This window comes from Phycodurus eques, chromosome 13 (assembly GCF_024500275.1).
Source record: "Phycodurus eques isolate BA_2022a chromosome 13, UOR_Pequ_1.1, whole genome shotgun sequence".
In the NCBI taxonomy this organism is placed as follows: Eukaryota; Metazoa; Chordata; class Actinopteri; order Syngnathiformes; family Syngnathidae; genus Phycodurus; species Phycodurus eques.
In genome coordinates, this window is record NC_084537.1 from 4,687,192 (window position 1) to 4,703,065 (window position 15,874).

The 15,874-nt window shown below is 42.4% G+C and overlaps 1 protein-coding gene across 3 annotated transcripts in view; it reads right to left on the minus strand.

Annotated features, from left to right (window-relative positions):
- zmynd11 (zinc finger, MYND-type containing 11) overlaps nucleotides 1–15,349 on the minus strand; it is a 63,726-nt gene extending 48,377 nt beyond the window's left edge. For all 3 annotated transcript variants that reach the window (XR_009769652.1, XM_061693663.1, XM_061693662.1), the window contains exons 1-3: nucleotides 15,210–15,349; nucleotides 9,904–10,039; nucleotides 969–1,128 (exon numbers count right to left, since the gene is read on the minus strand). Coding sequence is in view for 2 of the 3 variants with exons in the window: in XM_061693663.1 (XP_061549647.1) it covers nucleotides 969–1,128; nucleotides 9,904–10,034 (291 nt within the window). In the remaining variant the exon portion in view is untranslated. The remainder of the gene's footprint in view (nucleotides 1–968; nucleotides 1,129–9,903; nucleotides 10,040–15,209) is intronic.
- Nucleotides 15,350–15,874: the final 525 nt, after the last annotated feature.

The window sequence follows — 15,874 nt, forward strand, 5'->3', positions numbered from 1 at the left end:
TATAAAATAATTATTATAACACATTACGAGAATAAAATTTACAGAGTGTACAGTACTCCTGTGTATTACTGTAGCGTACAGAAAGTGTTTAAAATATGGTAACAGTTAATAAGAGTGTGGGGAAGATTAATAAGAGTCTGCAGGGTTCATAGAGTTTTAAAATATGTATAGATAATCAAAAGAATAAAAAAATAAATGTGTGGACACTACTTTGCAGATTTCACCTATTGCGCGGGTGGTCCGAAACCTAACCCTGGTGATAAACGGGGGATTACTGCATGGGTGGGTTGACTTTACAGTGGAGGCCTACTTATTCGAGGTTTGGCATCCATGGAATCAGCTATTTGCAGAATTTTTTTTTTTTTTTTTTTTTTTTTTTTTTTTAAATGGGGCGCAACCCCCATCTTTTGTGGAAACTGCTTTAAAAAAAATAAAAAAATAAAAGACTTTTTCATGGCAGTTATCATGGCGTCAATTATTTACTGATTTTTTGCTATTCTCTATTCCCCACAAACAGCTGTGGTCCACTGTATAGTTGATCTCCTATATAATGCCCTCAATTTATCTTGCAATGCATCTTGAAAAGTAGTGTCTGACGATAGCCACTACAAAAGCAAATATATCCCACACTGTCGGTGTGTTCGGAATCAACTCATTCATTCCCCTAGCACTACATCAGGATTTTTAGTGGACATTTTAGGGAACTATCTAGGTTCACTATAAAAAAATCCCTATCTAGTAATTAAGGAGTAAAAAATGAGTGACTCATTCCAAACACAGTGAATGAAAGAATCAGTGCCTACGAACAGTTCAGTTATATTTATCTTTGGACGACTAAAATCCCTTTGCAATAACTGCGTTCGCGTTCATTCCCTACTACCTAATCACGATATAGTGGACAAATGGGACAGTGACTTGTCTTAAGATTCATGGGGCCCCGAGTTTGGGTGACAGGTTTGCGGACTCACCATCTCGTCTCCAGGCAGCCAGTACCCCTCCTGCTCGATGCCCGCCTTGGAGCCCTTACAGCCAACAGTGAGTGTCTCCACCACCAGGCCATCCTTCACGGCCAGGCTCAGCTGTCGGGCTGTCTCCTTCGGATGCATGCTGAAAACGCGGCTCAGGTACCTGGCGGGGGGTGGTTGGAGGCAAAACTCAGAAACCCCACCGACTGTGGCACCACCATTTTAATTGATCAACAGATTAGCCAAACTTAATGTCCGACTCTTAAGAACGAGTAAGACGTTCTGTCCATAAAATGCTCTAAATATACAGTGAACCCTCCTTTAACACTGGACATATATTCCAGTCCCACCTGCAATAAAACCAAAATGTTACTCCCAGTTGAAGTTTACTGTAAAACTGACATAATTAAAAAAAAAAAGAAACATTTTTGTATTTAAACACCAAAATGTAAAATAATAATACATATAACAAAATGCTACTTGATTAACGGTAACACACAGTGGTGCCTTGAGATAAGAGTTATTTTTTTTCCATGACCATGCTTTTAATCTCAAATCATCTTTCCAAATTGAAATGAGTGGAAATTACATTAATCAGTTTCAGCACCAAAAACTCCCCCCCCGCGTGATATGCTGAATTCTTCCTGGCTGCCATGCTGTGTGACTACCACTAGAAGACGCCTACCGGACCCTAAAGTAATTAGCAGGTTCCCTCGAAATCTTGGTTTACAGTCATCAGTCCTTTTCTTCGTTTTAACTCACAGCGGCCAAAAGGTGGGATTCTCTCTCAGGAGATAAAGATCGACAAATACAGCAATAAACTATTTGCTTAATATTCAAACGTCCACTGGCGTTTGAGAGTACTGTAACCCAAACCTTCCATTCAGTTGTTGTTCACTGAAGATAAAATGTCCGTTTTGATATTTCACAAACTCAGCAGAAATATTACAAATGTATGCCTTGATGTCTGTGTCAGTGTGTCAACTTTACCAGTGCAGCTGCAAGACTTTGAGAACTGTTTGTCCTGATTTGAAACCCCAAGCAGCATGAAATGTGATTGAACCATAAGCAGTTGATTTCCCAAGACTAAAGTTTAAAAAGTCTTCTATATGCTTGCTCAATGAGTAAAGAGTCAAAGTTTGGAGTATTTTATATTAATGTATGATTTTAAACCCATTTTATGGGTCAAAATTGTAGACTAGATTCAACCTGATGGGTGTGGTCTTGTCCGGTCCTCGGTCCTCTTCGACACACCCCCTGGGTATTTAACCCCTGACTCCTGCCGCCTAACTCTGTTGGATCTTCGCTCTTGCCTTGCTTCCTGGGTCTCGCTATGAGCTCCCCAGCTGCGGGACGGCCTTCGGCCACCCCTCCCCCAACCCCTTCCTTTTGTCCGGGCACGCGGATCAGTAACCGCAGGCCTTGGGGATGGAGACTCTGCTTCCCAGCCTCTTCGTGGGCCGCCGCGAGGTGATCAGAGTAGCTGCTACTAAAAGTACCTGGTACGCTTCCAGCCAAGCGTGCTCTCTTTGAAATTGCTAACGAGTCCCTGAAAAGGCAGGAAGAGAAACGGTCGCAAACCTCCCACAGAACGCGTGAAGAACAACTTCTTTCCCTTTTTCCACCTGTTTTTGTTATATTTTTGTGTATCTTTTTCTTTAACAAAACCTACCACCTCACCTCCTGAGACACGCTCAGGAAGACCACTCCCAGAGACCAGCTGATCTACGTTCGTGAGTAGACACTGCAATTGTCGCCAGGATGTACAAGATTAGTGCCTAATAATTTTGGGGGCATGACTAGCATCACACAAAATCCCAAATTTGCTCTCTCTCGCTCAGACTCAACGCATGAAATGCTAACATTCACATTTGTAGTTCAGCAGCCCACAATGTCCTATTTCCCTTTTTTACACGACTATTTTTTCTTCTTTCACCAGTATTAATGTTATTTTCTTCCTGGAGTTAGCCTCTTTGTGTTTCCTTATAGATCCCTTGTATATTTCATTAAATATTCTATAAAATTCCACTTGTGGTTGTGTTTTGTGTGTTGAGTTTCAGTAAGCCTCTGTCATCTAGAACTCTTATTTTATAAAATGTAGCAACCTTTCGATTATGAAACTGATAAATGGTTTGTCATAGCTTTCTCCTAAATTTTATAAGTATAAAAAGTGACATGGAGCACTTTACGACAAATTAGTTTGATTTTAATGTTAAAGCGTAAATCAGACTAACCCGGAAGTGAACGGCAGGCGTTAACCTTCCTTTGTGTCTTTTTGCAAATTAATTACATTTTTATTTAAACCAATATACTCTATACCAGTTTGTGCAACATGATTTAATTAATTCAACTCATTGTGCTGCTCCTTCTGGTGTGCCAGCCTTGGTCACCAAAGGGTAGCATAATAGAGTCATACAGATACAAACAAAGAAGAGTCACTACTACTTAGGCCTGTCACGATAATTAATAATAAAAGACTTATCGTTCGATAAACAAAATGGGAACGATAGTTTTTACGGACACGATAAATGGACATTGTTATGGTGAGCCGGCGTGAGGATCACACAGCATGCGGACAAATTTGGACGGCTGTGTTATTAGCCGCCAGTGGCAGGGCTCGAGACTCTGACCAAATTGGTCATAATATGCGACCTATTTTTCCAGCTTGTGCAATTAAAAATTTCATCGTTGCATTTGCGCGTGTGCATGTTCTAATGGTTGAAAGTCACCTTTTTTCCCATTGCAATCTTCTCCTCCTGCACGAGAGAGAGCAAGCGATAGAGAGAGCGAGCACTGTGACATCGCAATCATTGTTATGAATTCCATTTGAGTTAAACGCGACCAGCTGCAATATGATTGACTGCCTCCTGCAACATAATTAACTGCTTCTTCCAGATAGGACACGCTATTATCACAGCACCGCCGCATACATACACACCACATATGCATGCCACAGACAGTATGCCGTTGTGTCTGGCCAGTGGCCACCTAGTACCGATATTGACACTTGCCCACTACTTAGTCATTTTAAATGACAAGTATGAGCTGTCAACTCATCTGGACTACTGGTGAGCAATCTGGCTAGCCCGTACCTACCTTGTAAAGTATCATACCTTGAGTCACTGTTAATCTTTACGTCATACGAAAACTATGGTATGCCATGGTCATGTGGAACCTCCTCAAAAAATGGTGGGACCAAATCATGTGCTTGTGCGACCAACTGAGAAGGTTGGTCACACCAGTGCTACTAGTGCAAAAGTTAGTGTAGAGCCCTGTGTGGGCTCATGGAACGGCGGCGGACCGGTACTATTGGCGGTGTTGGCTCCATCCAAGTCTACAACCTTGCTCCATGTGCAGCACGTATAACCCCAATTCCAATGACGTTTCATTGCGACTTTTTCTTCAACTCTTTTAATCTTACTGTAAATATCCAGCTCCAATGCATTTTGATTGACAGGTGAAGGGCTTGTCTTCAGCGGACCAACCACATAACAGCCGGGTTTACATGGAGACTTTGTCATTCCGATTTAAATCATTCGCATTGAAGATCTCTGGATTGAAGATCTCTGTTTACATGTGATCTATTCCAATCAGGTGTATCCATGATGTGTACTACATTTAATCGGAACAGCTGTGCGAATGTGAACGTCACGCCATTTACCAAGATGGAGGTCTGTCGTCTATTCGGCAGGGTAGTTGGGATTGATTTTATACATAAAAAATGATTAAAATGCTTGATTAAAAATACCTATAAGTAGTTAAAAACAAGATCTCTCTCGCATACGGCCTCTGTCGGGAGCTTCCATATTTACGCTGTGCGTAAATGATGACGTCACCGTGCATTTATGTCCAGACAGAGCTTTTCCTGACTTCTGATTTACTTCTGATCAGTTTGGCGAAAGGAATATTCCATCCCTGTGAAACCGGATGAAATTCCATTTGGATTCGGCCTGTTTATTCCAAGTGAGGTGTTAATATGGAGCATTTTTATTTGGTTTGGGCTTCTAAACCATTATACTGTAGTTGGAATAGTAGGCTCTATATAAACCAGGCTAGTCTTGCACCTCTTTATTTCAGACCCAGGGGGATACATTTTACAGAGTAACGAAAAACAATTTAGTAGAGAAACAAGAAAGGAAATTATAATAACAACAACAATAAAATTAACAACAACAAAAATGATTTAAAAAAAATAAAATAAAATTCAATAATAATAAATAAGGGCGGGCCTTATTTTTCATGATTTCATTGGCATTAAAAAACAATATCATTTAGCGTTATAGTTTTGAGTAAAATATATCGTTAGGGGTAGGCATCAAGAATCGAGAACCGTTCGGAACCGGAACGTCAGTCCCGGTTCTCCCGGAATCGTTCAAATTAAAAAATTGCGGTCCCCAGTTTCAATGACTAGACCTCCAGCCCAACGACGAAGAAGGGGCAAAAACCAACGAAGAAGAACGCGCATGAAGACGTGCTTGTGCCCAACGGCAGCCGCGGCGAAGAAAAGTGTGTCTTAACTTTGTTCAAATTAATGACCAGTCGCCTCAATGCAAAACTTGGACTAAGATTATATTGTGCAAAGGAGGCTTTCACGATGTGTCGCGTCTGACGTTCTCCCTGCCGCTCCGAGCCTCAGCCTACACCGCGTGGAGCTTTAGTGAAGTCAGTGAGGCTTCTCCTCACTAGGGTCGCGGGCGTGCTGGAGGAGGCGGGGTACACCCTGAACCGGTGGCCAGCCAATCGCAGGGCGCATATAAACAAACAACCATTCGCACTCACTTTCACACCTACGGGCAATTTAGATTCGTCATAACAATGCTATATTTTACTTATAGCTGAAACATTAATTACTGAATATTAAGTTCATAGGTATTTATATTTTATATATTTACATATTTTAGTTCATAGGTTTGATATTGATACTGGTTAAAAAGAACCCCCAAATGTTCATTTTAGTCTATGCTGCGGGCTGCGAAGAAAATGGATGTTTATAATTTGGACACGCTTTATTTAAATCATGCAAACTTTTTTGCCCCACCCCCCTAAAAGAATTGGAATCGTTTGGAACCCGAATCGAAATAAGGAACTGGAATCGGAATCGCTCGAATGCAAACGTTGCCCAACCCTATACATTGTCCGAGAAAACAGGCCTACTACTACTCACAGTGACTCAGTAACATGCAATAATATTGGTAAATTTTTGCAGAGGATAAACTATATTTGCCTGTGAGTCTTGCTACACTGTCTGTCTACATGTGTTGCTGCACAATTGGTGTTCAATTATTAGTTGCTTATAGCGTTATAACATCACAACAATGACCTTGCACGCTCAGGGCAATCTCTACGATTGCTCCCTACATCCTAAACTAATAGCTGGGATGGTTCACACGGCACGTTGGCAAGAGCCTACGCTCACGGCACGCCAAGCGAGCGCTGGCACAGAGCGGCCATTGTTGTCACAGCAACGCCAAGCAAGCGGCGCATTGCCACAGATATTCCCGCCACCGACAACACTGTGTGACTTTGAATGTATGTGGCTTTAAAATGGCAGGGTCTAGCCTTGTGAGTTATTTTGTAGTCAGCAAATGAGAGTGTAGAGTTGGATGACTGTTAACGGGGTAAACTGTTAGTCTTTCTGTGTTGAGTGACTAGGCGTCCGTTGTGGCTTTGCTGGTAGTGTATGAATGAGCTTTTAAAGTTTTTCTTTTGTTGGTATTTGTTAAACAACGCTATTGAAAGAGCACCGGCACTTGTGGAGGGATTTCAATTCGCTCTAACTCGCAGTGGCAGGCTATAGTAAATTAGTTAAATTAAGTGTGAAATTTCCCCTGGGTTAATGCTATGTGTTAGTCTGTGTTGACAAATGATCACCGCAAAATCACCTGATATAGCTAAGAAGAAGTGGGACACTGAGAGGACAGAGGAGAGGCGAAAGGAATACATTGAGAAGAGACATAGGGCAAAGATAGAGGTGGCAAAGGCCAAAAAAGAGGCATATGATGACATGTATGACAGGTTAGACACTATAGAAGGAGAAAAGGATTTATACAGGTTGGCCAGACAGAGGGATAGAGATGGGAAGGATGTGCAGCAGGTTAGGGTGATTAGGGATAGAGATGGAAATATGTTGACTGGTGCCAGTAGTGTGCTAGATAGATGGAAAGAATACTTCAAGGAGGTGATGAATGAGGAAAATGAGAGAGAAGGGAGAGTAGAAGAGGACAAGAGGAAGCAGAGCTGGAGGTGGCAGAAATGAAGATGTTGAGGTTCGCTCTCGGAGTGACCAAGGTTGGATAAAATTAGAAATGGTGTCATCAGAAGGACAGCCAAGGTTCGATGTTTTGGAGACAAAGTTAGAGAGAGCAGAGTTCGATGGTTTGGACACATTCAGAGGAGAAATAGTGAGCATATTGGTAGAAGGATGATGAGGATGGCGCTGCCAGGTAAGAAAGCTAGAGGAAGACCAAAGAGAAGGTTGATGGATGTCGTGAGGGAAGACATGAGGGCAGTTGGCGTTCGAGAGGAGGATGCAGGAGAACATGGAAAAGGTTGATGCGCTGTGGTGAGCCCGAGTGGGACAAGCCGAAAGGAAAAGAAGAAGATAGCGAAAAAGCTGAGATATAAAATAATATATGTCCATCCATCCATTTTCCAAACTGCTTTTCATAAGTAGGGTCGCAGGCGTGCTGGAGCCTATCCCAGCTATCTTCGGGCGAGAGGCGGGGTACACCCTAAACTGGTCGCCAGCCAATCGCAGGGCACATATAAACAACCACTCCCACTCACATTCACACCAACAGGCAATTTGTAGTCTTCAATTAACCTACCATGCATGTTTTGGGGATGTTGGAGGAAACCGGAGTACCTGGAGAAAACCCACGCAAGCACAGGGAGAACATGCCAACTTCACACAGATGAGGCCGGATTTGAACCTAGGTCCTCAGAACTGTGAGGCAGATGTACTAAACCAGTCAAGCACCGTGCCGTCAAAATTAGATATGTATGATTTCAAAATCCATGATACAATGGGACGAGGTCTGGGTGATTCAGGAAAGAAATTGTAATAATGATTAATAAACAATTATTCATTGATTTCAAAACTTAGTATTTATTTAACTACCAAAAAAACTTTAAATGCAGTACAACTTAAAACAACGACCACAAACTAAATTAGTAACCAGTAAAATAATAATATATTAAAATATTTTTCACGTATTTTCACGACCATAAGGCGCACCTAAAAGTCTTGAATTTTCTCCAAAATGGACGGGGCACCTTATAATGCGGCGCGCCTTGTGAGTGCACCGAGTTCCATCCATCCATCCATTTTCAACACCGCTTATCCTGGTTAGGGTCGCGGGACGCTGGAGCCTATCCCAGCTGACTTCGGGCGAAAGGCGGGACTACACCCTGAACTGGTCGCCAGTCAGTCGCAGGGCACATATAGAACAGGACAACCATTCGCACTCACATTCACACCGTCACTGAGTGGGAACTGAACCCACGCTGCCTGCACCAAAGTCAGGCGAGTGTACCACTACACCATCAGTGACTCTGGACCGAGTTCCAACATCTATAAATGTTGTTGTGTGATGAGCGCTCTGCTTGACTTTTATTTATTTGTTTTTTTGAGCATTTTCTGCCGACACGCTGCTTACACAGAGGAAAAGCGGACGTGGCTGAGGACAGGGGAAGGTGTGTGTGAAGGAGGACGCTAAAGCCACGCTCCTGCGACGGGGTGTGTGTTGTTTTTTTTATATAAATACAGAAATGTGTTAAATACGGAAATGGAACCCATAACTGAGACTGCGCCTTTTAATACGGTGTGCCCTATGGTCGTGAAAATACGGTACCCGTTGTTCCTACAGTGTGCGCCTTGGCCTTTTATGGGCAGTGTGCTGCATGCATGGAGATATACACATTAACAAAGACTACAAGAAAAAAGTTGGGACTGAACTGAACTTTATTAATTTAATGTAACTTGTTTTTCATAGGTTAGAATATATGCCGTGAGCATTGTTATATTACATGTCTGTGTTCCTACAGTGTTTGTGTATGAATATTTGTCATTGGAAGGTAAATCCTGTCAATAGGGTTTTCCATTGAGTATAAACATTAAGATGCCGATGTTGCTATAAGGAACTGCGTGTTGTATTTAAATAAAGAATGTGTAATTATTTTTGCCGTTTAGTTTTACAGTAAACTCTCACTGGGGTGTCATTGAACTTCTAAAAGCACACACAGGGAAGGCACAATAACATACATCACACACTTGCTGCAAGCAATACAGGTGCAGTCAGGGTGCTTTCACAACACAGGAACTTGCAAATACACACAGAGATGTTCACCCCATTCAGCGTTTTTCTTTGATTATAATGTTTTTATGATCGTGAGAAGCCAAAATCGAAATCACGATTAAAATTCACCCAGCCCTAAAATGAGACATGGCGCGATATGGCAAGGGATGACTCTCGTCAGTGCCTTTTGGCAGTTTCAAAGGCTTCATTGCCTGATTTGTGAGACTTGCCACATATTACACAGAGCAGGATTGGTGCGTGACAATCACTTGTCGAGATAAACCTGTATTTGAAGTAGGACATTTGATATTGTCTCTAAAATGTGGCTCTCTTTTTCTTGAAAGTTGTAGGCTCTTCTTTGGTCTCATCATTTGGCATTCTCCCCTTTTCTAAAGAAGCTCTAAAGATATTTGTTTATTAATTTTTGCCGAATAGGGGGCTTTTTACTACCATCTCATGTGACAGAGACAAGCGCTCTGATTTGTGTGTCTAAATGCACAGGCGGATGCAACTGTTTTTTTTTTTTTGTTTTTTTTTTTAAATAAAACTTATTTGATGGTCAATCAATTATTTTTTGCCCAGTCTCTGTGTAGGACCCGGTACCAAATAGTAATGAATTCTATTGCAGAAGCGGCACTTACTTGGAGATACGGTCCATGTTGGCAATTTGCTTCTGGTTGCGGATAACCTCGATGGCAGCCCACACATACTGGACCACTTTGGGATCCGCCAACCTCTTTTTCTCCACGCGGGACATCACTTCCTTATTCATCTCAACTGTGATAGAACACATGAAACGTGTGAAATGGACCTGTTAGCGCAGTGAAACTTTGAAAGTCACCGCTGACGTCGTAAAATTTGTAACTTTTACACATTTGAACAGCATCTGCATGTAAACCAGCTCTGAAACCTCTGACATCACGAAAACTGTTATCAGACTAGTTAGGTGTCATTTTTAACTGCAATCACATTGTTACTCCGACGGGCAGCGCCGTATCAGAAGCAGTTTGAAGACATAGCTAAAACCATCTAAGAAGAGTCTAGCCCTGTCTTTTCGCTCTGCTCACCATGCAGACCACCATCCGCACTCCCCATTCCCACAGTTATATTAACCGCTTCATTCACAAAGTCTGAACAACTTTAACGGCGATCTCTGCCTAAAATGACTGCAACAAATAATAAAAATCACCTCATTCATCTCAATTGTCATTGTTTAAGAAGTTAATGTGGGATAATATTAGGGGTGTCCCGATCCGATCTTTGAGATCAGAAATCAGTCCGATATCAGCAAAACAAAAACAAAACAAAATAATAAAAAAAGATCAGATCGGACTGGATCAAAAATCTCAGATTTACCACTCTTATTCAAGCAGTCCATACCGTGTGCCGCTCCAGCATTTCTATCCAGCAGCGCCCTTCCAGGTCTCACTGTCACTGCCAACGTGAACGTTGAAGTGCCCCAGCGGAACGGGTCAGTCTCCAGCTGGAGCCCCTTCCAAGGAATTCAAAAAGGCTGGGTACTCTGAACTGCTGTTTGGTGCATAGGCACAAACAACAATCAGGACCTGTCCCCCCATCAGAAGGCAGAGGGAGGCTACCCTCCCGTCCACCGGGGTAAACCCCCACGTACAGGCACCGAGTCGGGGGGGCAAGAAGCATGCCAACACCTGCTCGGCACCTCTCACCGTGAGCAACTCCAGAGTGGGAAAGAATCCAACCCCTCTCAAGAGGACTGGTACCAGAGCCCAAGCTGTGTTTGGAGTTGAGCCCAACTATATCCATCCGAACCTATCAACCTCACAAGCCAGCTGGGGCTCTTTCTCTGCAGGAAAGGTGACATACCACATCCCTAGAGCCAACTTCTGAAGCAAAGGTCCACACGTGGTGTGCTCATGAAAAGGGGACCAATGTTGCCTTTTCAGGCTGTGGCCAGCCGGGCCCCATCTGCGTACACACATTTTCTTATGTTACAGCCTTATTAAAAAAAATTATAAATTCATTTTTTCCTCAAAATTCTCCACATAACACCCCAGTAATGATAACATGATTTTTGTTCCCTTTTCCCTCTGGAGCCAGGCCTGGAGGTGGGGCTCGAAGGTGAGTGCCTGGTGGCCGGGCCTATTGTGCATTCGGTAAGCATTCACGTTTCACTTTTTCCACATTTTGTTATGTTAGAGCCTCATCCCAAAATGAAATAAATTCATTTTTTCCCCTCAAAGTTCTACACACCACACCCTATAATGACAATGCGAAAAAAATGTATTTTTTTTTTATTTTTGCACATTTATTTAAAATAAAAAATTAAGTAATCACAGGTACATAAGTATTCACAGCCTTTGCCACAAAGCTCAAAATTTAGCTCAGGTGCATCATGTTTCCACCGATCATCCATTCAAAACAACTTTTTTTCACATTGTCATTATAGGGTGTTGTGTGTAGAAGTTTGAGGGAAAAAAAATATTTATTCCATTTTTGGATGAGGCTCTAACAACAAATGTGGAAAAACTGAAATGTGAATACTTACCGAATGCACTGTAGGCCCGGCCACTAGGCACTCACCTTCGAGCCCCACCTCCAGGCCTGGAGCCACGGTGACCTGCATACAGGCAAGGGAAACTTAGGTCCATTTATTTTTATCATAATAAGGGGTCATTTGAGCCGTGCTTTGTCTGGTTCCTCACCTAGGACATGTTTGTCATGGGTGACCCTACCAGGGGCATAGAGCCCCAGAAAACCAAACCATTCTGAAGCTGAGAGAAGGCGGAAAATCGATCAGAGCAATAGCACAAAGATTGGGCATAGCCAATACAACTATTTGGAATGTTCTGAAAAAGAAAGAAACTACTGGTGTACTGAGCAAGAGACATCGAATAGGTCGGTCAAGAGTATCAATAGCAGTTGACAGAAACATTGTGAGAGCTGTGAAGAAATACCCAAACACACTGGTCAGTGACATCACTGCCAACCTCCATAGGGCATGGGTGAAGGTATCACAATCCACTGTTTGAAGAAGACAGAGAGAAGAAATATACAGGCCATACCACAGGATGCAAACCACTAATCAGCAAAAATAATCGGAAGGCCAGATTGGATTTTGCAAAGTAGTACACAGATGAGTGACAAAAATTTTAGAACAGAGTTTTGTGGACTGATGAGACCAAGATTAACCTCTACCAAAGTGATGGAAAGGTCAAAGTATGGAGAAAGAAAGGATCTTATGATCCAAAACACACAAACTCATCTGTGAAGCATGGTGGAGGTAATGTCATGGCTTGGGCTTGCATGGCTGCTTCTAGAACGGGCTCACGAGTCTTTACTGATGATGTAACTCATGATTGAAGCAGCAGAATGACTTTTGAAGTCTACAAAACCATTTTGTCTGGCCATTTACAGAAAAATGTATCCAAACTAATCGGGAGAAGCTTCATCATGCAACAAAACAATGATCAAAAACATACTGCCAACACAACAAAGGAATTCACCAGGGGGGAAAAGTGGAAGGTCATAGACTGGCCGAGTCAATCACCGGACCTTAACTCAATAGCGCATGCATTTTACCTACTGAAGAAGACACTAAAGGGAGAAACCCCCAGAAAAAAACAAGAACTGAAAGAGGCTGCAGTAAAGGCCTGGAAAAGCATTTCAAATGGAGATTGTGGTGAAGTCAATGGGTCAGTTATTGCCAGTAAGTGTTAGGCCACCAAATATTAAATCTTATTCACTTTAAGTTAATTTAATATCTGCTCCAATACCTTTGCTCACTTGTAAAGTGTGTGGCTTCAAACAATAGGTGCTCTTTCCTAAGTTGTTTAACATATCTAGATTTAAGTACCATGAAATAAAAGCTGGAATTCTGAACTTTTATCTCATATTCATCTTTTGATCTGAAACCTAAATGTCTTCAGTATACAACAAAAACAAAGGAATTGACCGTACCCTTGCAATTCTTTTGGAGGGGACTGTATAACATGATGAGTGTGCGGAATGGTAGTTAGCGGGGTTTTTTTTTTTAACCTAAAATGGTAATCGCTAGAGCGCTAATGCTAATCGCAAATGCTAACCGTTCACCAAAGGCTGACTTTGTTGTCTCAAATGCTGTTCAGTTTATACCATACGCTCAGTACCAGCATATGCAGTTTAAGGATAGAAGTCCAGCCCTCATAAATGAGAATAAAATGCATGCTCGTAGTTTAAAAAAAAAAAAAAAAAACGGGCGGGAAAAGTATCTTCAAAATTATTTACTCAACAAAATAATTATAGAACAATTTCTTCTAAAAAAAAGATTCAATAGTGAAAGCCCAAGTCTGTTCAGTCTCCAGAAGCAAAACAAAAGCAACAAAATATATGCATTAAAAGGTCACTGTTCTGCTTGACGTTTCTTTCACCAAAAGCTTGTTTACGCCGCTTTTTAGACAGAAACGTGTTTTTGCTGAAACCAACCCATGTTCTACCGCTGATTACTATAGAATGCAAAGAGGTTTGTACTTATATTTTCACAGAACACAATATTCTGTGGGTCTGTTCGGAAACAGCTGCTAGTGAATGAGTTAAGAGCAAGATGATGAGGCTTCTAAGCTCCAGTAATAGCCATTGTTCCCACAGAGCAGAGGGAATATACAGGATGCTCTGTTTCTACTGTAAACGTTGCTGCTCTGTGTGTTAAAGTAGCAGTTGTTTGAAGGCTTATAATTAGCATAGCTAAGCTAATTTCCACTAGCCTATCTATGGCATTTCACATTATATGTTAGGATAAATGTAGTGTACTTGGGCAGAGGAAATTATATGGTTTGGTTGAAAATTCTGCAGTTTAATTATGCAATATTTCCTTCTCTCTCATGTCAGTTTTCAAATAAATTTCAACTGCATTGACGCAAAAAAAAAAAAAAAAAAATTTAAGCAAGCATGCTTTGCCGCTTATTTGAAAAATAGTGCCAGCTAGAGAATGAGAGCAGGCACTAACGAACCCTTTAAAAAAATGTTTTATTCAGGGTTCACTAAATACTGAAATTATGATAACCTCACCTATATTTAATTCACAAATGTAACCGTTCAGTGGGAAATGAGAACCTGTTGCGTAAACGACAAAACAACTATGAATGGCAACAGGTGGCGACAGAGGTTAATTAGGTTAGCGTGAACAACAAATATACAACAATACTGCAAATTCTTTTTGTGACATTTTGGTTTGGTGGTGGAGTGCCTTGATATTTTTTTTGTAATGTAAAAATATGTCCCGAGGCTCAATAAAGCTTGGCAAACAAAATGTGCGACACATTTATGTCGTATTGTCAATCAATCATTGATGCCGACACTAACCACTGGCTTTGCTTCCCACCAGTTGAGCCTTGTATATCATCAAATAGTTCTATTATATTATACGAGAATGATGGTAAAATAAGTGGGTTTTGTCCACAAAGAGACAACCTTGGCAGGCAGGCCACGAACGCTGCATCCACACACACACGCGCGCGAGACAGACTGCGGCTAGCAGCTAGCACGCTACGAGACAAATTGTTTAAAAAAAAAAAAGAGCCAATAAGCATCCAAATTAATATTTTTTTAAATGGCTAATATACCAATTAAGCTCAGCGTGAGACTGGCCACTAATAAAACGATACGACAAGGTGGGTTAGTTCGCAATGCTAAAATGTTGTGACGTTGCTACGTCTGGCTAGCCAGCTAGAAAAGCGATTAAAAGAAGAAACATCCCTTCTAGCTTTTTGTTTGTTTATTTCAGGAAAGAGTCGACACTTGGCGCAGTGTGGTACAACAGTCGTTTGGCGATTGTGGCAAGTCCCCTATTGGTTTGTTTTGGACGGCGCCATGTTGACGGGACCACGGCGGAGTGAACTCGTAGTTAGCCGTCTAGCAGTTTACGTCTCCGGCCAGCCGAGCCGCGGCACCGTCTGCTTGTCTGTCAACAGAGCCCGATTTTGACGCCACTCACCTACGGGCACAGCGTCGCCAGCACACCGGCAACGATGAGGATCCACGAGGGGTGCGGTTTTTACACCCGTAGCGGCCGCACCGGACCGGGCAAAGTGAGGCGAGGCTGCGGGGCGGCGGTGCGTGTCCAGCCGGCCACTGTGGAGCAGCGCGCGGTTGAGAGGTAAACAGAGCACCAGGGGAGGGGAGCTCTACAGGCGCAGTGGGGTACTGCAGTTTCGAGCAGGTAGTGTTGTATCGTTCGCGAACGTTTCGTTCAAAAGTACGAATCTTTTTAGTGAACGTATTAAACTGAATCAGTTTATGAAATGATTCGTTATTTGAGGTTGGTCACAACGAGCGAGTCAGCTGGGAGCGCAAACGGAACTCCTGCAGCGTTCTGTCACTCACGTGTGAATATTTGGCCAATGACCAATGGGCAGGCAGCGTACAGGCGGGGGCGGTACTTCACTAAACTACTGCCATGTGATTCGTGATTCGCCAGCGTCAGTCACTTCAACGACTGACCAATGAGCAGCCAACGTCAGGCAGCACCGTGTAAGTGGGGGAGGGACTGAACTGAACTGAATTGCTGAACTGAATGTACTGAATGTACTGAATTGGATGTAGTCAGCCACGAGTGATTCGTTCGTTGAACTTCTTCATTCGCGATCTGCTAAGGAGCAA